General features: G+C 42.8%; 2 protein-coding genes across 8 annotated transcripts in view; one reads left to right on the top strand and one right to left on the bottom strand.

Annotated features, from left to right (window-relative positions):
* The window catches only part of SPAG6 (sperm associated antigen 6), a 65,151-nt gene extending 58,240 nt beyond the window's left edge, over positions 1–6,911 (top strand). For 2 of the 3 annotated variants that reach the window (XM_085875610.1, XM_085875612.1), the window contains one exon: positions 5,279–6,911. In XM_085875610.1, coding sequence (XP_085731736.1) covers positions 5,279–5,584 — 306 coding nt within the window. In that variant the 3' untranslated portion in view covers positions 5,585–6,911. Of the gene's footprint in view, positions 1–2,842; positions 2,989–5,278 lie in introns of all 3 variants that reach the window. The other variant, XM_085875611.1, reaches the window with a different exon arrangement.
* PIP4K2B (phosphatidylinositol-5-phosphate 4-kinase type 2 beta) overlaps positions 5,965–23,240 on the bottom strand; it is a 243,659-nt gene continuing 226,383 nt past the window's right edge. For all 5 annotated transcript variants that reach the window (XM_085875614.1, XM_085875615.1, XM_085875618.1 and 2 more), the window contains 3 exons: positions 14,696–14,993; positions 13,298–13,401; positions 5,965–7,849 (listed from right to left, as the gene is read on the bottom strand). In XM_085875614.1, coding sequence (XP_085731740.1) covers positions 7,769–7,849; positions 13,298–13,401; positions 14,696–14,993 — 483 coding nt within the window. In that variant the 3' untranslated portion in view covers positions 5,965–7,768. The remainder of the gene's footprint in view (positions 7,850–13,297; positions 13,402–14,695; positions 14,994–23,240) is intronic.

Below are 23,240 nucleotides of genomic sequence, written 5' to 3'. Positions count from 1 at the left end.
TTCTCTAACCCCACGTGCTCCCTGAACCATGAACCCACTCTGACGCACACAACTCTGACTCCGTCTTACCAGATAACAACCCTCAACCTTTATCCTGTCTCTCTTTTGCCATGAAAAAGGATAAACATCTGAAACATCAGCTACTGCTTGCTTCCTACGGCGGTTAGCATACATCAGACAACGTTATATTCATTTTGTCCATTATTCTACTTATCTGTCGATGCAGTTCAAACACCAGCTTTCACCAGCAAGACAGGTTCTTCACTCTCACACGAGACCCAAGACCTCCTCTCTTTGGGTTGCGAATGTTTTGGAACTCAGTCGGTTCATCTCACTATTTCTTATCCTAAATGCAGTATGTTAAATACTAAACCATCAGAAATCCAAAGTTACAAAAATCTGGAATGATTCTTTGATTTTGTAGGAAAAGTATGTCAGCATTATTTTTGCTTACCATTCCATGAAGGATGCTGATATCTGTGCTTGTATAGACTCGAAATGAAAATCTGCTTGCTTCTTGAGAAGAATGTTGCCCAAGTCACTTATTAATGCACAAAACACCACAATAGTCACAACCGTCCGTCGCCTTCTTTCCGCCAAATGGCTGCTTGCATATGTTTTGGAGACTTGTAATTATGAGGTCAACAAAGCAGCGAAATGAGCAAACTGATGTCCGTAGAAGGGATCATCATTGCCCACTCACAACCATACCTCTCAACCCAACCCCAGCTCTCACAACCAAACCCCCAGCTCTCACAACCAAGCCCCAGCTCTCACAACCAAGCCCCAGCTCTCACAACCAAGCCCCAGCTCTCACAACCAAGCCCCAGCTCTCACAACCAAGCCCCAGCTCTCACAACCAAGCCCCAGCTCTCACAACCAAAGCCAAGCTCTCACAAGCAAAGCCCAGCTCTCACAGCCAAACCACAGCTCTCGCAACCCAATCACGGGTCTCACAACCCGACCTCATGTGCTCTCACAACCCGACCTCGTTGGCTCTCACAACCCGACCTCGTGGGCTCTCACAGCCCGACCTTGTGGGCTCTTACAACCCGACCTTGTGGGCTCTCACAACCCGACCTCGTGGGCTCTCACAACCCGACCTCGTGGGCTCTCACAACCCGACCTCGTGGGCTCTCACAACCCGACCTCACAGGCTCTCACAACCCAACCCCAGCTCTCACAACCCAACCCCAGCTCTCACAACCCAGCCCCAGCTCTCACAACCAAGCCCCAGCTCTCACAACCAAGCCCCAGCTCTCACAACCAAGCCCCAGCTCTCACAACCAAGCCCCAGCTCTCACAACCAAGCCCCAGCTCTCACAACCAAGCCCCAGCTCTCACAACCAAAGCCAAGCTCTCACAAGCAAAGCCCAGCTCTCACAGCCAAACCACGGCTCTCGCAACCCAATCACGGGTCTCACAACCCGACCTCATGTGCTCTCACAGCCAAACCACAGCTCTCGCAACCCAATCACAGGTCTCACAACCCGACCTCATGTGCTCTCACAACCCGACTTTGTGGGCTCTCACAACCCGACTTCGTCGGCTCTCACAACCCGACCTCGTGGGCTCTCACAACCCGACCTCGTGGGCTCTCACAACCCGACCTCGTGGGCTCTCACAACCCAACCCCAGCTCTCACAACCCAACCCCAGCTCTCACAACCCAACACCAGCTCTCACAACCCAACATCAGCTCTCACAACCCAACATCAGCTCTCACAACCCTACCCCAGCTCTCACAATCCAACCCCAGCTCTCACAACCCAACCCCAGCTCTCACAACCCAAGCCCAGCTCTCACAACCCAACACCAGCTCTCACAACCCAACCTCATTGGCTCTCCCAACCCCATGGGCTCTCACAATCTAACCCCAGCTTTTATAACCCAACACCAGCTCTCATATCCAAAGGTCTAATAACCCTAGCTCTCACAAGGCTATGTCTCAAAACCCTAGATTTTACAGGGCTGTGTCTCATAACCCTAGCTCTCACAAGGCTACATCTTGTAACCCTACATCTCATAACCCAAGCTCTGATAACTCTTCCTCAACCCGAGGGCTCAGTAAGCATTACCTGAGGTCCAACGAAACTTAGACATAGCAGGAAGCTATTCGGCCCTTCGTGCTTGTGCCATACCCACACCCCAGTATTCTGACTTACTAATTCGGAAGCAGTTTCATCAAATCCATTCTTTAACACTCCAAGAGGAATCCCTGCTTGCCTCTGCAATAACACATAATACAATCATTGCATTAGTCACATGTGGTGACCTGCCAAGGATTGTGCCCAAGAGCCAAGGAGACTGCTTTGGCAGCATCAATGCTGTGCACATAGTAATAGTATGGTCCCAATGGATGTATGGATGGATTATTCACATGAACGCTTGGTGAGAGTAAAAATCACTTTACTATTTAATGACTTACCCTCATGCGCACGCACATGCATGCTCACACCAAACGAACACAAGCACACCTCTCAAGAACTATTGGTATTTTTTGAGATGTGCAAGTTGAAAATATTGCACAGATTCCTCTGTATGCTCTGTCCAATGTGACAGCTTCATCTTAAACCCTAATTTTCACAAGATTACAAATGATGCTTTGCACTAATTTATAAGTTGTTCTTTTATCGAACTTGCAATTGACGCTCATCAACACAATGATGTCTTCAGCAAACGGACTCAATCGATTCTCGTCTCCAAAACTGCTTGGAATAGATTGCTCTTCCTTAAGGTCGTTCCTGATAAACAACACGGTCCCGTAAGGTGTGTCTTTCCTCACCAGAAAGCAACCTATTTCTCGAGTGCCGTCACAGGCGTCATACACGTGTCGTTACCAGGTGTTACCCCACGACAGCATGGCACGACGTACATTTGTGAAAAGTGGAGCATTGCAGAGAATACAGGAGATCAAAACTGCACCGGGATCAGAACTTCTGGAACACATAAACACGATCAAGAGCTGCTTTCCTGAGGAGGTGGTAAGGTAAGCTCAAACAGTGTTTGGCTTTTGCCTTGCTATATTACAGGTGGACTCCATTACAGGTGGACTATATTACACAGGTGGCCAAAAATACATTTCTAAACTTCACCACCCTGGGGAAATTGGTCCTGGTTTCTGGAATGGTATGGCATACGAGTGTTGCGGATACGATGTGCAAGAAAACTTAGACACAGGAGGAAGTCATTCGGCCCTTTGTGTCTGCGCCATATCCACACCCCGGTATTCTGACGTACTAGTTAGGAATATTTATACAGCAAACTCAAAAAGCAAATGCGGTCAGCATGCCCTTTTTGTAAGATAATTTCGGATCTTTAACATCCACGACTAAGATGCAGCATCTGGTGCTGTCACCGCACCAGAAGCACTTTGCATTCCAGTTCAACTCGGCGTTCGGCCCAAGTTTGACATCTTATCCCGCTTATCTTATTATCAACTTATCCCGCTGCTTGAAATATTATAGTTTATGAACTTTAGTCGAATTCAAACATGCATTTTTAATCACCCGATACTCAAGAATGCCAATAAGCTACACGACGTTTCCAAATTTAGTGCAAAGGCAACACTAAATTGCCAAATCGATGTCATACAGAAAATGCCTTTAGTTGAATCGGTGTGTAAACCAGCCAATGGTGCAAAGTGCCAGATGGAGACATCAAGAAACTAGAAGGGCACTTGGTGGAGCACGTAACTCTGCCATGCAATGCTTGATCCACAAGAACATATCGGAGCCAATATATATTTGAAATATCATGTTCTATATCGTTTTAGGCCAAATCTCTCAATGGTGAAGAACAAATTTAAGGATTAAAAAAAATTTCTCAGATCCGGATCTGGATTCAGATCATCACCAAAATCGAATCAATTTGGCCTTGTCAGACACATAACCTGCGCACCAAATTTCATCCGAATCCACCTGCAACTTTTTGAGATATCGTGCTACACAAAAGTTTAGCCCTATCTCTCAAGGGTGAAGAATCAAGAAATTCTCAGATTCGGATCTTCACCAAAACTGAATCACTTCTTCTTCGTCACACACCCAGAGTGTCTATCAAGTTTCGTCCGCATCTGTCGACAATTTTTGAGACATCGGACTATTTATCGTTTTTGGCTCTATCAATGGTGAAGAATAACTTTAAAAATTAAATAATTATCCTATCCAGATCTGGATGCGGATCTTCACAAAAATCGAATCAAGTAGTCCTTGCCACACACACAGCCTGTCCACAAACTTTCATCCAGATCTGTTTACAACTTTTTGAGATATCGTGCTATATATTAGTTTAGCCAGATCTCTCAATGGTGAAGGATCACTTTAAAAATTCTAGTAGCCAGAGCCAGATCCGGATCTTCACCGAAATCTAATCCGTTCGTCCTTGTCACACTCCCTAACTCTCTACCAAATTTCATCCGGATCCATGCACAACTTTTTAAGATATCCTGCACACAAACAGACAAAAAGACAGGGGTGAAAACATAACCTCCTTCCACCTTCGGTGGCAGAGGTAAAAACAAACATTGTACTTCTTGATAAATGAGGAGGCAGGCTGGCAGGATGGCCTCGAGGTATGCACAATCACCTCTAAGTCATGTAGCCGAGGTTTGAATTCCAACTCAACTCTAAGCCCTCATCCTGGTGTTTCACAGGCACAGTGATTCAATGTGTGTGCCGTCCATCGGATGGACATTAAACGGGCGTTAGTTGGGCATTAAACGGTCTGCCAGCATTAGTTGGTGGACATTAAAGATCCCATGGTATCCTTTGCGAAGAGTGGGCGAGCTATCACCAGCACCCTGAATAAATTCCAAATTCCTGCTCTAACCGACAGAGGGCACTGCATCAGCAGCACAGCCACACCTTCAATGATGTTACCCCACAGTTTTCTGCTGCACACGAAAGAAGATGATGATTAAGGAGAGGTTTAAACTTTTTTTGCAGACTTGCGAATAATGCCTTATGATGAATAACTGCAAACACCTTGTGAGTGGTTCACATCAAGTTGTGAAAGTGTGGATGGCAAAGATGTGAAAAGCCTTTTCAGTAACACCTACAATCAATGGAGTAAACGTCGACGTCATGGAGGACGTTCTCACATGAGCGATAGCTATTGGTGAAGATCTGACCATAAGTATCAGAAGTGTGGAAATTATAACTCGTTAACATCGAAGTTTCCTTAAACTGTCCAAGAATTCTCCATTATCAGTCCATCTCCATTTTATTTCCCTTTGAGACGACTTGCAGGCAACGTCGAATGTTTCCCTTTTTCATCCACAGATTCTACTCTCCTGGGTACTCGGAGGTCTTGCTGGAAAGGATGGAGAAATTCAATCCCACGTGCTAACCAGCCGAACATCATTCAACGACAAGTGTGACATTTTTAATAAGGAAGTAATATTCTCTGTTCCTCCTTCACTTCTTCCTAAATCGCCCATGTCGTTTCAAACTAGTCTTTGTGCTCTTTGCTTACAAAACAGTCTGCAACTTCCTGTAGCAAATCCACAAGGTGCTTTGATTAAAGCAGATGCCCAAAACAAAAGGAGGAGAGGGGAGGGGAAGGGGGGAAACTGTGGCTTTATTTAGCAATGTCTAAAATAAATATACAATGCACAGTGTGAACAGGATGTGGTGCAGAAAAAGAAAGAAGGATTCAAGATTGACATAAATGTAATTAATTCTCTCAAAATGTTTCTTACCTTCATAATCGCCAGCTGCATCATCCGTTAACCTCCGGCTTTCAGGTTTTAAGATCATTCCAAAACTGGCTTTTACTCCAAAACATTACACAATCTGTAAGTGGTAGATATAGCCAATAAAAAGCATTTGGTATCTGCCTGAGTCGGTGTGTTATGTCCTGAAAGGGAGAGAATAGTTACGTGCAAAGGGAATAAAAACAAATAAGTAAAACCTTTTGGGACCTCCTTGGCAGTGTCTGACATCATAGACAACAAATACAATCGGTCAACTGTTTAAATGGAGTTTATTTATTCATTCTTTCTCTATAACCTAGATTGTTTTTTTTTTTTTTTTCATGCGACAGGCATTGACATTTGACCTTCACAGACCAATCAGCAACTTATCCCTGACAATAAGGTAGCATCCCGTCCAAAAACAAAATGTCATCATGGCAAGCTCGATGCATTCGGGTGCAAAAGGTGAGGAAACGGGCAAAACATCTCCACGCCGATTGGCAAAAAGACGACGTTCGGTATAAATCGACCGATCAGAACGGTCGAAAAGGATACGACCGAAGAAACGGAGAAACGGGATGCGAATGAAGACAGAAGCATCAGGACAGATTGCATACCAGAAATGGTTGCAAGTTCCAAACAAGACAAAAGAGAAAGAAAAAGAAAAAGAAGAGATTCGACAGGTGTACTCGTCCATGAGCTACCCAGGTGTACCACGCGTCCAAAACACCCTTACTAGCCGGGATAATCGGGTCGACCACGTACGGCTCGGAAACCCGCGACGACCGATCGACGATGCGAATTTTGTCTCCACAACATACAAATACCATCAAGACCGCAGATACAATATACAATGGGAAAGTGTATTTCACGGTGGAAGCGTGGTACACGGATACCAGCAATGGCTCAAAAGAGATGGCATGTCACAGCAGGCTACATGGTTAATAGAAAGGATAGTGGCAACGGTTGCACGGCATTTGTAAAGGTGACGGATAAATATACACTTATGTACAACAACAGTTAGACTTTAAGCAAAAACTACCATAAGCTACAAGGAGACCCTTGCAAGGTGCCAGCCATTGCCAAGGTTATGTGCAAAAGGCCAAAGCAATCTAGAACCTACAGTCAGGATGCGGTGGTTTCAGCGATTAAAACCCTCCCCGTGACGAGGGACGATAAAGCAATTTTTGTTTTAGTGATAACCTGTAACAAAACAAAAAGTCATAGCTGAGCAACATATTGCCGATTGTAAACGTCGTGTTGCTGACCACATTAAGACAAATATCGCGATGAACACTGTAAATGGTAAATATGGTAACGTCTAAATAAAAAAAGCAACGCTATCGAATAGTAAACAAAACAACACCGCCAACAACAAAAAAATATTTCCTCATCCTCCCACGTTCATGAATTCTGCAAAACAGGCTGTGGACTTCAAACAGAACATCAAGCGCGAAGCTTTAGGGGGGGAGAGAACGGCATTTTGCGTTTCGTAGCCTGTGCTGAATGAGACTGGTGACAGATTTAAGGGATATAGTGCAAGCACGGCATGAATGTAGACTATGACGGTGGGTCGCAGTGCAGCACGGTTGACCTCATATTAACCTGCAGCTGCATCTTCTAATTTGCCCCAAAAATCCAGTTCCTCGCCGACCCCCACTTCGGGCGACATCGCAAAACGAAGCAATTTGTACAGAACTGACTTCAAATATTTGGCAAAAAACAACAACAAAGTTTTCACATTCTGATAAATTTTGAATATCATAAGTACAATTTAAATGTCTATACACTATAGAAACTTGTTCATTGAGTTATCAACATGTGGAAAACAAACAAACAAAAAAAACTTGCATCTTTTCATCCTGTCAGTTAAGTGTTAGCTTATCACTCCCTTGATCTCTTGCTGTAAACCTCGATGTTCAATCCCCAGATCCACTTCTAGTTGGACTCACTGTTACGTGTCCAACTTCGACTCCATCGGTCTTCAGTTTTTCTTCTGACTCAAGCTCTTAATCCGCTTCAGGTCCCACTCAAGTTCTCCCTCACCTCATCCCTCCCAATCCCCCCACCCCTGATGTCACGCCATGATATTGGTGATGAACTCCAGAAAACGGCGACTGTACTGCTCTGGGTTCACTGTAGAAATCTCAGCCCCAGCCTGCAAGACACATGATTATATCAAGAGCATTGCAACTTTCAACAATGACAATCTCAAAGGCTGTTCTCTTATTGAGATTCTATGGTATCATAATGTTACGGCTGTGGAAATTCGCAATACACCATAAAGGGTCCTAAGATCAGTTATGACGATAAGTAATTGTGTAGTTAGATTTCCCCACCGTTGTTTAGAGGGAATTTCCGTGTTTACCTGGCTGCGATCCTTTGAGATCCTTTTTCTTTTCTCTGTCATTATTTTGGACCAATAATCCCCCAACAACTCAAACACCGCCACCTTCGTCTCTACCTCCACAACTCCATCCCACAAATATCGCTTCACCGCCATTCTCAAACGACGCCCGCCAACAACCAAACTCCCACCACCTCCGCCTTTCTACCACACGCCGGGCCATGTGTTGTGAATGCGTTCCTTTCTCCTCAAGAATCGGATCAGGAATGCTTCACGCCCCCTTTTCATCCATCCAATGACCGAGCATCGGGTAGTGTAGCCCCGCCTCCGAACCCGCTGTGAATGCGTTCCATTGGCCCCGAAAATCGGATCAGGAAGGCCTCACGCCCCCTTTTCATCCGCCCAATGACCGAGCATCGGGTGGCATAGCCCCGCCTCCGAACCCGCTGTTATCCAGAAATTTACATATACGCCCCTCCCCCGGGCTATATAGGCGCGAGCACGGCGCAGCTCGCGGCGGGAAGACAAGTGGAAGTCAAGGTGCGCAGTACATCGGCGGGGAAGTCAAGTGGAAGTCAAGGTGCGCAGCTCGGAGCAGCGGGAAGTCAAGTGGAAGTCAAGGTGCGCAGTATGTCGGCAGAGAACCAAGTGGGAGCAGTGGAGTGGCAGCGGCGGAGTGTCGGGAGACGAAGTCAAGTCTGCAGTGTCAGCAGGGCAGTCGAGTCGGGAGACGGAGCTCGAAGCCGACGGGAAAGGCAGAAGGGGAGCGCCGGAGAGAGCTCGCCGACCACGCCAGGGGCACGAAGCCAGGCGCAGCTACGCTGACATTGCGGCTTGCCCGTCATTGCGCCACGAGGGCGCGGGTAGGACCCTTGCGTCTCGTGGACCTGGCCGCTCATCCAGGTTCCACGCGCATTAGGCCCACGGGCCCAGTCTGACTCCCTTGCCTTTGAGGGGGTCTTTCCTTTGCTTTTGTGTGAATGCGTGTTGTGGCGCCGTGTCTTGTAAAGTCGAAACTGTTTAAGTGCTTGTGAATAAACCTTTGCTTGTAGTCGGTTGTAATTCTTGCTTTCATTGCTTTGACTGTTATACGTGCATTCTCACTGTATGGCTGTGAATATGTGCTTGCCTTGTCTGACTGTGGAATAAATGTACTTGTCGAACTGTTTCCCGTTTTGTTGCGTCCTTTCCTTTGTTTGATAGTGCCATCTTGCATCATGGAAGGAATTAGTCGAGGGGTGTAAGCACCCGGTAACTAATCACGTCCGTCGGGGCCGGCGATGACACCGCTCGGTTATCACTGAAGCACGGAACGGACCGCTTAAGCGGTTCGTGTCCTAGGCCGGCCAGCGGCGAGGTACGATTGCCCGGTTAACTACCTGCGCAGGTACTTAGGTAGGTTGAGTTTGGCGAACAACCCTATCCTGCGCGGGTGGCCAATTGGCACGATTGTGGTGGGGTCTAAAAATCCACCCATGACGAGCTCCTGGCGATAGTTCCAAGGAGGGTCACGACTGAATTGTCCGTTCCGGTGGGCGACGCGGTCGCGATTTGAGTTACGTGACTGATCGTATGCCGGGCGGGCCGAAATTCGTAACAATATTATAACTATCGTGCATAACAAATTTTTCACAAATGCAAACGAGCAACCTTCCTTACAAACCACTGTACCCTTCCTTACAAACCACCGTAACCTTCCTTGCAAACCACTGTAACTCTAATTACAAGCAAGTAATCTTTCTTACAAACAAGTAACAAGTACTCTTCCTTACAAACTACAAGCTTCCTTATAAACCACTGTAACCATCCTTACAAACCACCGACTCTCCTTACAAGTAAACTTCCTCACAAACAGGTAACAAGTACTCTTCCTTACAACCCATAGCCTTCCTTACAAACAAGTACCCTTCCTGAGAAACCACCATAAACTTCCTTACAAAGTACCATTCCTTACAAACCACTATAACCCTCCTTTCAAACCACTGTAAACTTCTTTACAAACAAGCACCCTTCCTTACAAACCAATGTAACTTTCCTTACAAGCAAGTAAACTTCCTTATAAACCAATGTAGCTGTCCTTACAAACCACTGATTCTCCTTCCAAGCAAGTAAACTTCCTTACAAACCACTGTCAACTTAATCACAAACAAGTAACAAGTACTCTTCCTTACAAGGTACCCTTCCTTACAAACCACTGTTAACGTCCTTACAAACAAGCACCCTTCCTTACAAACCACCGTAACTCTCCTTACAAACAAGTAAACAAGTACTCTTCCTTACAAACAAGTACCCTTCCTTATAAACCACTGTAACCATCCTTACAAACCACCGTAACCCTCCTTGCAAACCACTGTAACTCTCCTTACAAACAAGTAAACTTTCTTACAAACAAGTAACAAGTACTCTTCCTTACAAACAAGTACCCTTCCTTATAAACCACAGTAACCATCCTTACAAACCACTGTACCCTTCCTTACAAACCACTGTAACCCTCCTTGCAAACCACTGTAACTTTCCTTACAAGCAAGTAACAAATACTCTTCCTTACAAACTACAAACTTCTTTATAAAACACTGTAACCATCCTTACAAACCACTGACTCTCCTTACAAGTTAACTTCCTCACAAACAAGTAACAAGTACTCTTCCTTACAAACCATAGCCTTCCTTATAAACAAGTACCCTTCCTGAGAAACCACCATAAACTTCCTTACAAAGTACCATTCCTTACAAACCACTGTAACCCTCCTTTCAAATCACTGTAAACTTCCTTACAAACAAGTACCCTCCCTTACAAACCAATGTAACTTTCCTCCAAGCAAGTAAACTTCCTTATAAACCAATGTAGCTGTCCTTACAAACCACTGATTCTCCTTCCAAGCAAGTAAACTTCCTTGCAAACCACTGTAAACTTAATCACAAACAAGTAACAAGTACTCTTCCTTACAAGGTACCCTTCCTTACAAACCACTGTAAACATCCTTACAAACAAGCAGCCTTCCTTACAAACCACCGTAAACTTCCTTACAAAGTACCATTCCTTACAAACCACTGTAACCTCCATACAAAGTACCCTTCCATACAAACTACATATGAACTTTGAGACCTTTGAGTTGGCCCGTTTGGCATTCCCATATGTGTACACAGCTTATGATGCTGTGACCTCGGGTTCGTACCCAATATAAGAGGGTTGTTTTTTTGTATACAGTACATAGTCGAGGCTCATGGAAAAGCTAGTACTAGTACACTGAACGGATCAGGACACAACAGGAAAAAATGAAGAGTTTAGAGAGGGGGAAACACCAACAACAGAGTTAAAGTCCAAGATGGAGGGAAACTTGGACAAACAATGGGCGTGGAGAGGAATGGGGGAGGGGGAGCAGGAGAGCATGCGTGGGGTGGACAAGATGGATACAGAAGAAAACTCTCAGTCGAGAAAACTGGAAATTTGGAAGGAGGAGGGATTGGAGTGGGCTGGGGTTAACGAGGGTAGAATAAATCATGGTTTTGGTTTTGCAATCTGGAAGGGTTCATATCCAATATATGAGAGTTTACAATATATATATATATATATATATATATATATATATATATATATATATATATATATATATATATATATATATATATATATATATATATATATATATATATATATGAGTGTTCGAAAAAAAATATAAAAATAAAATCACACGAGATGACAAAATTCAAACACCTCCACATCGTTATCATAAATGTGCATGCTAATTCATCAAACATTCATGTTGCATTGAATAAAAAATTGTTTGCAAGAGCAATGTCATTGATTACAAGAACAACTAGAAAGCATCTCGAAATGCAAAGCCCGTCCGCGTCCTCTTTGTACTCAAACTAAACTTGACGAAAACGACAGTTAAAAGAATTGTACATTTTATTAATTTGTGTTCTCCACAATCTCAAAATGAAGGTTTGTTGAAGATTTGATGACAAAAGCTCATTTGGTGAAAATGTTACGGCCTGGACATACACACTGAATATCAATGGTAAACAAGGATTTTGATTAAAACATTTATGGCTGGTCCACCACTTCACCGATGACGTCATACTTGCAATCCTTTATTCCATAATTGTTTGCATTGAATCAAAGATGGCTGCCATACCACATGACCTACGACATCACAATTATCATTAAAATATTCTCCATGTGGGGTGGAGCAAGGGGGTGTCACTCCCACGCTGAAAATTTTGTGTCAATCGGATCATGATTTTGAAGGTCGTATAAAACAAATTCCAGAAGTTTAGCACCGTTGATGCAGTGCCTTATACACCACCTTATTTAACATGTCCAAGTACTGCAAAACTGGAGGTTTCTGGAAGCAATATAAAGGTGATTTGTGTTCTACAGTGTTCAAGTATACAATTAAATTTAAATGAAATAAAGATTTTAAAAGTCGTATGAATAAATTAATTCCGGAAGTTTACCCCCTGTTGACGCAGTGTCTATTACACCACATTATCTAACACATTATATTAGTTATTCGTGCCTGTTGTTAGAGTCCTTTATAACATCCTTAAAAACAGTAAGTTTCCTGTTTGGAATGATTTTCAATTTTGTTTGACTGCCAGGCAGGCAGACAGGGGAAGAAATATCTCACCACTCTGTGCATGTGCGATCGTGACGAACTCGGAGCCAAATTAGTGCTTTTTCCAATCTGTGGTCCGATTCGTGTTCAAAATATAACATTCAATTGAAATCAAGTTGTTCCTCGATCATAAACTTTTCGTGGACGGACGGACAGATGAACAGACAGAAGTGAACCAATTGCTTAACCCCGCTTTTCGCTTCACGTGCGCGGGGTAAAAAAACGTCATCAGACGATGTGATATGACAACAGATGATCTGCTGTGAATCTGCGAGGTGGGCGGTTCAATTTCGATCCTGGCCGAATCATATCAAAGACTTCAAAAAGAAAAAGGAGCACGCTGCTTCCTCACTTGGCGCTCATCGATTAAAGGATAGAGCAGAGTAACCCCATCTGTTGGCATCCGTTGAAAGGAGAAAATTTCTCCTTAATTTCCCTGATGAGTGCGGAGAGAAATGCGCCCCAGGAAATTTTGTCGCTCTCCCCTAAGCTCAGTGGCTGTTTGTGTCTAAAGTGAAGTCTGGTGCGTAATTTTTATCGCAGCTCCTCCACGAGTCTTATTCCATTTAAAAAAAAAATAGTAATTTTAAAAACCCTCAAACAAGTGAAGACCATTTCAATATCTGCAAGAAACTCACGCCATGTTTCACAGTCTTGGCAGCATGTGCAGCCTTCTTCTTCGTATCATATGGAGTCAAGATATCGATGATGGCCACAAAGTAAACCTCTTTTCGAGGAGCACCTGCGCAGAAACACATGGGTACATCGCCTTGAAACTCCGTTGAAAATGATTATTCATTTGATATAATTTCAGCAATCAATGTTTTGCAATTCCTTATGCTTTTAAATACGTCCTTCTTTGCAATTCACCATCTTTCTAAATGGGTTGCCTTCCGTCATCAGTAGAACACAGGTCAACAACGGCACTCTTATCTTCCAAAAATGCAACCTTCTTCCAGTTATCAATGAGCTTACAGAATCAATAATTTCACTGGTTTTCAAAACACTTTTTTCAAACTCACTGTTACTGCTCGCGAGTTCACCTTCTGTCATGAAAGAAACATCCTCGAATCAGCAGTGAGTCATTGATCCCTGAGCAATTTTTTCCACTTTCTCTCAAATCTCGTTTCACCTACCTTCTTTGTTGACTGTCAGTCACCTCCACGAGGTCATACGTGCACACTAACCCATTCTCTCATTGTGTCCCTTCTTCTATTCCAAGATGACTGCTCATTATTCATCAACTTCATGCACCTCTAGAAAACGCACCCATATTTCAGCCAATTATGCTCTTCCTTCCAGGACTTTCATATGCCCACTGTAACCATGTGTTGATTTTCCTGTTTATCCATAATCTCTTCATTTTCACAGCTCCGCATGCATCTGTGGCCCATTGATCATGTAAACTGCAGATATGATAAAGCAGCCATCCTAGCCTGCATTAGGAAAGGCCAACCTGAAACCTCTGCAACCCAAATTCCTGGAATTCCATCAAAGTTCATGAAATCTACTCTGTTGTTGGTGTTTCCCCCTTTCCATTCTGCTCTAGCTCTTCCATGAGCCTCGATCAGGTACACCAAAATAAATTACATCTTCATATAGTGATGCTCAAGTGGACAAGTCTTCTGGTTCAGCATCAATTTCAAGGTGTGATCACCGGTAGGCTAAAATAAAACCATAAAGCTGGAGCGATTCTCGCGGAGAGGGGAGAAGGGATACTGCATCGTGCAATATGTCATCCTTAAGAGAAGACAAAGTCTGCTGTCTTCAACCATGGTTATACTATAATTCAAACAAGAAGAAATTTGTGACTGAAACTTGGAAATAATGAATCCACCAGTAGATGAAATATAATTTACAAGTTAAACAAGATGGAATGATTGGAATAAATTAAAAAAATCATAAGATGATGAAAAACAAATATATTCAGAAGTAAATTATATTGAAATTTCTTTAGATACCCTTGTAAGGGTAATTGTACTCGAGGCCCGGCCAAGCAGTACATTTATAAAGTATGGCATTAGAATCCTGTTTACCTTCATACGACTTCACGGCATACACGTCGACACCCGGCCGGACCTCGCCGGGTCTGCACGGCACCAAGTTCAATGAGGTCTCGGGCGGTGTGCCACATATAGCAAGCTGAGATTCGCTTGTGCCATTCGATCCTTGCATGCCCTCTTCTCCCTCTTCCTCCTCTTCCTCATCGTCGTCGTCATCATCATCTTCCTCTTCTTCCCTCTCACACTCTTCCGCTTCTTCAATCTCAGCACGTTCAACATCATGGATTCCCACGAGCAAGCTGTAGTCCATAATCTTCAGAGTCGCCAAGAACTGCTCACGGACACAAAGTTTTTGTCAAAGGCATTTTTCTTTTTTTGGTTAAAGGAGAGAATAAAGTTGAATGGAGGAGGGCAACAAGGAACAGCAATTAAAAGAGGAACAGATCATTTTGTCAGATTTCTGCCTTGAAGCTTGGTCAGACCCTGTCCAATGAGTAGACGGCTGCAGCGAAAGGCCTCAAATCTTTTATACAGTACCACTGATTTGTCCATTGTTCCCCAATTTCTTTATCATGCATGTAAAAGTGCATTACCTATCACTTGTGATTATCTTGTCTGTAAAATACAAACTGCTCTACCATGAGCCGAAGGCACTATTGAAAAAAAAAATAATCACAAGGACAATAAGGTTGCGTTTGCATTATTGGAATGTGGTGCATGAATAAGAAAAAGTTTTCCTCCCACTTCAGTTCAAGCCACTAAACTACTCGTTACCCAAAGCAAGCGAAGCGAATAGCGGGGTTAAGCAATTGATTCATGTCCGTCAGTCCCTCCTTCTGTCTGTCTGTCTGTAAACGTGAGTTAATGATCGAGGAACAATTTATTTCAATTGAATATTATATTTTAACATGAATGGGAAAAAGAACCTGCAGTTTATCATTACTTTGTCTCTGAATATATCCCGATTGCACATGCACAGAGGAGTGAGGTAAAAAAAAAATTTACTCTCTCTGTCTGCCTGGCAGTCAAACAGAATTGAAAAATCATTCCAAACAGGAAACTTGCTGTTTTTAGGACGTCATAAAGGACACCAACAACAGGCACGTGAACGAATGTACCATGTTAGATAGGGTGGTGTTAAAGACAATAAAAATGGTGGAAAGATTCCCGAATTAATTTATTAGACTTTTACAATCTTTATTTTACTTCAATTGAAATATATACTGAAACATTATAAAACACAAATCACCTTCTTGTCACTTCCAAGAACCTCCAGTTTAGCAGTACCTGGACATGTTAAATAGGGTGGTGTATAAGACTAATCGCACGAAACTTAGGGAATTTTAAAAACGATCTTCAATGTCATTATTGTATTAAAATATAAGTATATATTTGAACACCGAGTGGGGCATTATGTTCTATGAACTCGAATTCGTGTTGCGGTCTTGCATTTTCTTCTCTGCCTTTTCCCCTTTGACTCTCCATCTGTCTAAAGCGGTTGCTCTCTGTCATTCAGCTGCACACATTCGTCCGGTAACTCCCTCCTGATTAAGCTTCGAATCCAGGCTGACTGCATGCCTCAACTGTTTTGTTCCTCACTTCTCTCATCTGTGGAACCATCTTCCAGAGGCTGTTTTATCTCAGTTTTACCCCCAGGTCTTCAAGCAAGTGGTGTATCGCTATAGCATCCCCAGTGCCGATCCACAATCATTTCTACTTCCCATTAACCCTACCTAACTCAACCCTTCTCTCTGACTCTCTTTTCTGTTTTTAGCTCATTCCCTTGCTTGCTAAATTAAAATTGTGAGCCCACTGCCCTAACATTGCCTTTTTTGCCCCAGGTCACCTCGCTCTTGCAGGAGCCTCGATTTTGTATGAGAAAAAGAAATTCCTTGCATTGAAAAATGAGAGATAGAATACTGGAGGAATGAGAAAAAAAAACATACAAGGAAGCAACTTCCACTGACAAGGGATGACGAAGAATGAAGAAAGGGGTTGAAGTTCAGAGGGAAAAATAAAAATATCTTGTTACGTGCAAAAATCGAAGATTTTTCAAGCATATTGGTCAGTCAATTTTGTTGTTCTGACTTTATTGGCAAAAACGTGATTTTCTTTGATTAATCAATTAATTACTTAATTATTATCGATTATTAATTACTTATTTGTTTTCTTTCTCATCCTGGCAATATCACAGGCAACTTTTGAGCTAGTAAGTTGATATTTGGACATGACAATGACGAAAAAGTCATTTTTTTTGTTTTATATATTTTTTGTATACTTTGTCGAGGCTCGCATGAGAGCTAACACACAACGCACAGCAAGGGGGCCATGAGACAAGAGGGGCGGGAGTGGGAAGGACAAAACAGTGGGGAACAGAGACATTAGGAGATCTGAGGAAGGGAAAGGGATGGGGTGGGGAACATGGTGAGTACAAGATGGACATTACAGGGATTTTCAGGAAGGAAAGCAGGGAATTTGAAGGAGGTGGGTTTGGGGTGGATTAACGGGGGTAGAAAAGATCGAAGATTTGGATGGGGAACGATAAGAGGTGGTGGTGAATAGCTGTTTTGAAGGCTTGGAGGGAAGAATGGGATTGAACAGAGTGAGGGAGTTTATTCCAAATGCGGGAAAAAGAGGAATGAGTTATTGATTAAACAATTAATCAATTAATTCTTTTCTTGTTTGTTTGTCCGGACGATATCTCAGCCATCCTTTGAGCTCGGAAGCTGAAATTTGGGGACAAAAGTGAAGATGTGCTTTGGCAAAAACGTTATTTAAAAAATATTTTCATTAATCAATTAATTGATTCATTGCTTAATTATTATCGATTTATTAATGAATTTTTATTTTTCTCATCCTGGCAATATCTCAGGCATATTTTGAATAGGAAGCTGATATTTGGGCATGACAGTGACCAAGTGATTTGGCTATAAATTGTATTTTCCATTTATTGTTGAATCAATTAATCGATTAATTATTCATTTTTAGATAAAATTATTTTCAAAAGGTTACAGATTCAGATGAAACAGTGGTGGTTTTGGTATGCTATTTGGCAATTGATTGAGAAATTAATTACTTTACGATTATTATTTATTTATTTTAATCATGAAATGAGTCAGTTAATCAATCAATAATTATTGTACATCGCTCCCTCCCAATTCTGACTCCATGTGCTGCAAGGCGATGTTGTGCGCTGGAGGTTTTGTTATTTGTATATTTGGCATGGTGGCGGTGTATTTTGAATGTACCGGTACTTATTATTATTTTCAATATTGTCATCATGATCATTATATCCATTATCATTATTATTGTCATGACCACCACCGCCACCGAAGGTGGACAGAGGTTGTGTTTTCACCCCTGTGTTTGTTTGTCTGTTTGCGAGCAGGATATCTCAAACTGATTCAATGTTGGTGAAGATCCGAATCCGGATCTGGACACGTGAATTGTGTAATTTTTTCAGTGGTTCTTCACCATCGAGAGATAGAGATGGGGCCAAAAACGATATACAACACGATATTTCAAAATGTTGTAGATGGATTATGAGAGAACTCGGTGGATGAGTTGGGAAGGTGAAAATAATAAGCTGATTAGATTTTGGTTCAGGTTCGTCTCCAGATCTGGCCTATCGGTGGGATACAAAAGTAAACTGTTCAGCCTGGCGGAGGTATGTGCTCTACCGAGTGCCGTTGTAGTTTTTACGGTAAATGCAAAAGGATGTGGGGATTACAATGCCAAAAGGATGTGCAAATAAGGTAGGGATGGTAACATGAACACAAGCGCTTACATCCTTCCATCCCAACATCTGTTTCTTTTTATTTTTTATTCTCCCTCCAGATTTATTCCATATTTTCCACAAGGTCCATCCATACATCTTTTTTTTTTAATGTAAATGGCTCGTACGTTGAGCAATCTCATTGATTTACAGGATACAACAGTCATTAAGTACGTGCTTTACTCATACCAGGTCAGTTGTGAAATTAGGAATTGCTTGTAATTAGCTTACTGCCAGGTGCGTTGGGTCCCACTACGTGTAGGCCATAACAAGATAACAGCATGTACAATATGCTAATGTCTGAGCACTGAATACATTTTTGAAGCTTGCAGAATATACACAATTTAAGGTCTGAACAGAGACGACAGGTAATAATTAAACCTTCTTCATCTGTAATTGGCTTGCTGCCACGAGTATTTGTACTGCTAAAGCCAGACTTCATGTTTTACAACCTAGCAGTACGATTGCTCCTGATTGCACACTGCGCTGATCACTGACCACAAGTATTTAAACCGAGATGGCCACAGTGCACGACCAAAGCAATTAGTAATGGACCATAATCATGCTGTGCTCTCTTAGAGATCCAGATAGCCACAAAATACAACCCTTCTTACAGAGTGTACATTTGTCGTACTGTTATCTGCACAGTTTGGAGTCCATCTTAATGTTGCTGCCTTCAAAGTACGCCTCCCTGGACATCTTCTAATCGTGCTTAAGAATGTAGTTTGAGGTGTTTCAACAGTCAGGGTTGTGTGAGAACACAGAAAGGTGCTCTGCTTTCTTTGGATATGTACTACTGATAGCTAGATTTTTCTGTTCACACTTTAATTAAATATAAAAAAATAATGTAGGGTTACACCTTGCTTATTTTCATGCGAACAGCCTTACCTTGTTTGCATAAATTTTAGCTATGTCCTTTTACGTAAGCCTGGCGTTGGCTTCGCGGTTAAGGTGGCTGGCTTGGGACCTATGGGTCCTGAGTTTGAGCCCGTCACCCACTGAATTAGCACCCGGTGGGGTTGACAGCCTGCCATCCTTCCGAGGTCGGTGAAATGTGTACCAGTGTACTGGAGTAATAACCATTCGGGGCAACCTGCGTCGGAGTGGCGACCTGTCCAGGACTACTCTTTGCTAATATAACTGCCTCAGCAGTCCTATGAAGTCCTCAGCAGTCCTTCATGGCGTGAAACGAATGGTATTATATTATTATTGGCTGCTCTTAGAGCACCCTTATTCTGGACATTTCCATCTGTCTGTCTGTCCGCAAAACTTTGGCCAAGCCAAGGGGCTAAACCACTCAACCGATTCCAATGAAATTTGGTAGGTAGGACCAATATTTCTGGGAATCGTGTGCTTTCGAATATGGGACCCCGGGCCCTAGCAACGGAATAGCAATGGCCCTTTAAAGTGGTGAAAAAAAATCGAAAAAAAAAAAATCGAAAAATCGAAGCTTAGAATTCTGTGCGCAATCTATCTAGCTCCCTTCAAGCCAATTTGCAGCCCGAACAAAAAATATTTGTAGGAGGAGATAGGTTTTGGGCGAGTACATGTCGAACATTTTAGAAACGGTTAATTGCGAATATCTCTAAGAGAAAGAGCCCGATTTTGATGAAACTTGGGTGAAATGTGTACAATGTGGCTAGCATGTTATCAAAAATGAATAGTTGCTATGCACACCTCCGTTGCTTAGCAACAGCTAAAATACTTTATCGTACATCGTACACTTATTGTGGACTGTGCAAAAAAAAATCAAGACCTCCGAAACTGGACCTCTGAGGGACCTTTTTTTGTGCCCAAGGAGAATGTCTTACAGCATCATATAAAAAAAATAAAATATTTAGTGAATCGATAAATGGAATTACCAGGGCTGCCATTTGTTAGTCTCTTTGGAAACATGCCTGAAATTTCACAAGGCGGGTTTCTGGGCGCAAACAAAGAGGGCTGTGATAATCATATTTAATGTGCTAAATTGATTGATAGCATATACAGTACATGAATATCGGCTAGTCGCGTCGGCCAGCTTTCGATCTAGAGCGAGCAGCCATGTCGCCTACCGGCTTGTTATGTCCTTTTGCATTATTACACAGTGCATGTTAAAATCGGTTGTTAATGACAGTTTGAGTGTATGGTTTGATGGAGGTGCTGTGTAACGGATATGTCTATAAGGCGAAGTGGTTCTCACTTAAAATATTGGTTCATGAGCGCCAGCCAGAGTGACCACTATATTCGTTATGTCTGTGTGTCTGTCTGTCTGTTGGGTGGTCGCTAGAGTACCCTTATTGTCGGGTTTTCCGTGTGTGTGTGTGTGTGTGTGTGTGTGTGTGTGTGTGTGTGTGTGTGTGTGTGTGTCTGCAACGCGAGGCTCCACAGCACAAACCAGCAAACCGATTTCGATGAAACTTGGTGAACAGGTGCCGTATGGGCTGGGAGTGTGCGCGTTTGAGTTTCGTTGCTAAGCAACCACCCGTTGCTATGCAGCGGCCGAAAAACCACGTACGGTATTTTCAATACTTGTCCGACAGTTTTGAATGTGGAGAAACGAGACTTCGGAATTAAACACTTCGAGATATTTAGAAAATTTTACTCAAGCCGATTTTTGATTTAGGTTTTATTTTTCAAATGGTAGTCCTTCAAAAATAGGGTGTCTATTTACCGTCATTTTTTTGTTTGTTTCTTTGTTTGTATGTAATGGACAGCTCTGGAGGCCAGAGGAGTCAACCAATTTTGATGAAACTTGACAGGTAGGTTCATACCAGGATCTAGTTCTATGCTTTTGAGCACGTTGCTATGGACACCACCGTTGCCTAGCAACGGGACTTTGAAATTTTTGAAAAATCATAAAAAATTAATTTTTTCGAAAATCAAAAATCGGGCCACGAGCGACTGTGGGCAGTACATTCAGCCATATTGTCAAAATTTTCCAGCCGGATCCTATGAAAACTGTCGGAGAAGATAGACTTTGAATGAACCCTGGTCGAAAACAATAAAAACAACGAAGTTCATTATATCTCAGAGACTATGAGTCAGATATACATGAAACTGGTATGGTAGGTTCATGGTATGTCCTAGTTATGTGTGAAAAAGAACCATTGCTATGGACCGCTCCGTTACCGAGCAACGGCCGAAAAACCTCTAAATGTGGGGGTATTTTAACAAAAAAACTATCTGTAGCATTAACCCTTGAAGCTAGAATCATGAATTTTCTTGTGCTTAATGCTCAGGTCATTCCCCATCGAACGGGCCCATCGCGTCAGGTTATATTGGGTAGTCCACTACCCATGTCCACCTACCGGCTTGTCTGTGTGTCTGTCTGTCCAGAGCACAACTCTGTGGACTTTGATCCGATCTTGATGAAACTTGGTTATGTGTTCGATATCAATGTTTAGTTGTGTTTTCCTGGATGAGGGCGTGCTACGCCCATTGTGGGCAGAGCCACGATCCAAAAAATAGCCATTTTTAGGGGGTAGTCGGATTAAAAATGTATCTTCTCCTAGAGAATTGACTGAATGGAATGGGTTCCTCGGTATTTGAATAGCAAAATTAATTATCAAAAACTTGTCGTTGTCCGATTTTTCATTTTCGTCCCAAGGTCAAAAACTTATAAAATTGCGAATTTTGACATAAAAATCATACGACCGCCCAAACTTTGAGAGCACGGATGACAATATTTTGTATGCATAATCTTGAGGTCATTCCCCACCTAACGTCATGAAACCATTTTGCTCTATCTCAAACACCTTGCCTGTGGCGCCCCCTTCAAGTTTGTTTTTACGCTGATTTCATCAAAGTATGGATAATAATCCGAGGAGTGCGAAATGCCATATCGCCTATATGACATATTGTTCCTGGAATGTTCCAGAGGAAGTTTTGCACCAAAGGTCATAATCCTTGACCTTTGACCTTTAAAGGCCACAAGGTCAAATTTTCAAAGTTGTGGGAATCGAACCGGGTTTTCGACCTACTTCGACAAACTAACTCCAATAAGCTATAGCACGTATCCTGTTTCCTTATTTTAATGTCCACAAAATTTTGTGACCTTTAAAGGTTATGCAAAGGTCAAATTTTGAAGGTTGTTGAACGAAACCGGGTTTTCGACATTTTGAAGCTAATAACCTGTCACCCGTACCACATCATGTTGATCATTTTTCTAACTTGGTCAAAAATTATCACATTGTCTCATCCTTGACTTCTGAAACAATCTACATCGTCAAATACCGCTCGTGAACCATTGTCGTCTTCAGACTTATCATTTTATTTTTTCTGTATACCTTGTCTAGGCTCGTGTGAGAGCTAACACAACGCACAGCAAGGGGGGCATGAGACAAGAGGGGAGGGAGTGGGAAGGACAAAACAGTGGGGAACAGAGACAGTAGATCTGTGGAAGGGAGGGGGACGGGATGGGTAACATGGGGAATAGAAGATGGACATTACAGGGACTTTCAGGAAGGAAAGCAGGGAATTTGAAGGAGGTGGGCTTGGGTGGATTATCAGGGGTAGAAAAGATGGAGGATTTGGATGGGGATGATAAGAGGTGGTGGTGAACAGCTGTTTTGAAGGCCTGGAGGGAAGAATGGGAATGAATAGAGTGAGGGAGTTTATTCCAAAGGCAGGAAAAAAGAGGAATGAAAGAGTGAAGGTGAGCACTGAGCAGTGATTCGTGATTTTGGTAGTTTTAACAGAAGGGGGTTGTTGGCGGACCTTGAACGCCCTGTGGAAATGTGGTGGGGACAAATCGCAGAGAGAGCAGGGGGGGCAAGGCTGGAGAGGAGACGGCAGAAGACAGAAAGACCACCGACCAACCTG

The sequence above is a fragment of the Eptatretus burgeri genome, chromosome 3 (genome assembly GCF_056783735.1).
Source record: "Eptatretus burgeri isolate ZD-2024b chromosome 3, Ebu_testis_v1, whole genome shotgun sequence".
Lineage (NCBI taxonomy): Eukaryota > Metazoa > Chordata > Myxini > Myxiniformes > Myxinidae > Eptatretus > Eptatretus burgeri.
This window is presented reverse-complemented; position numbering and strand designations above follow the sequence as displayed.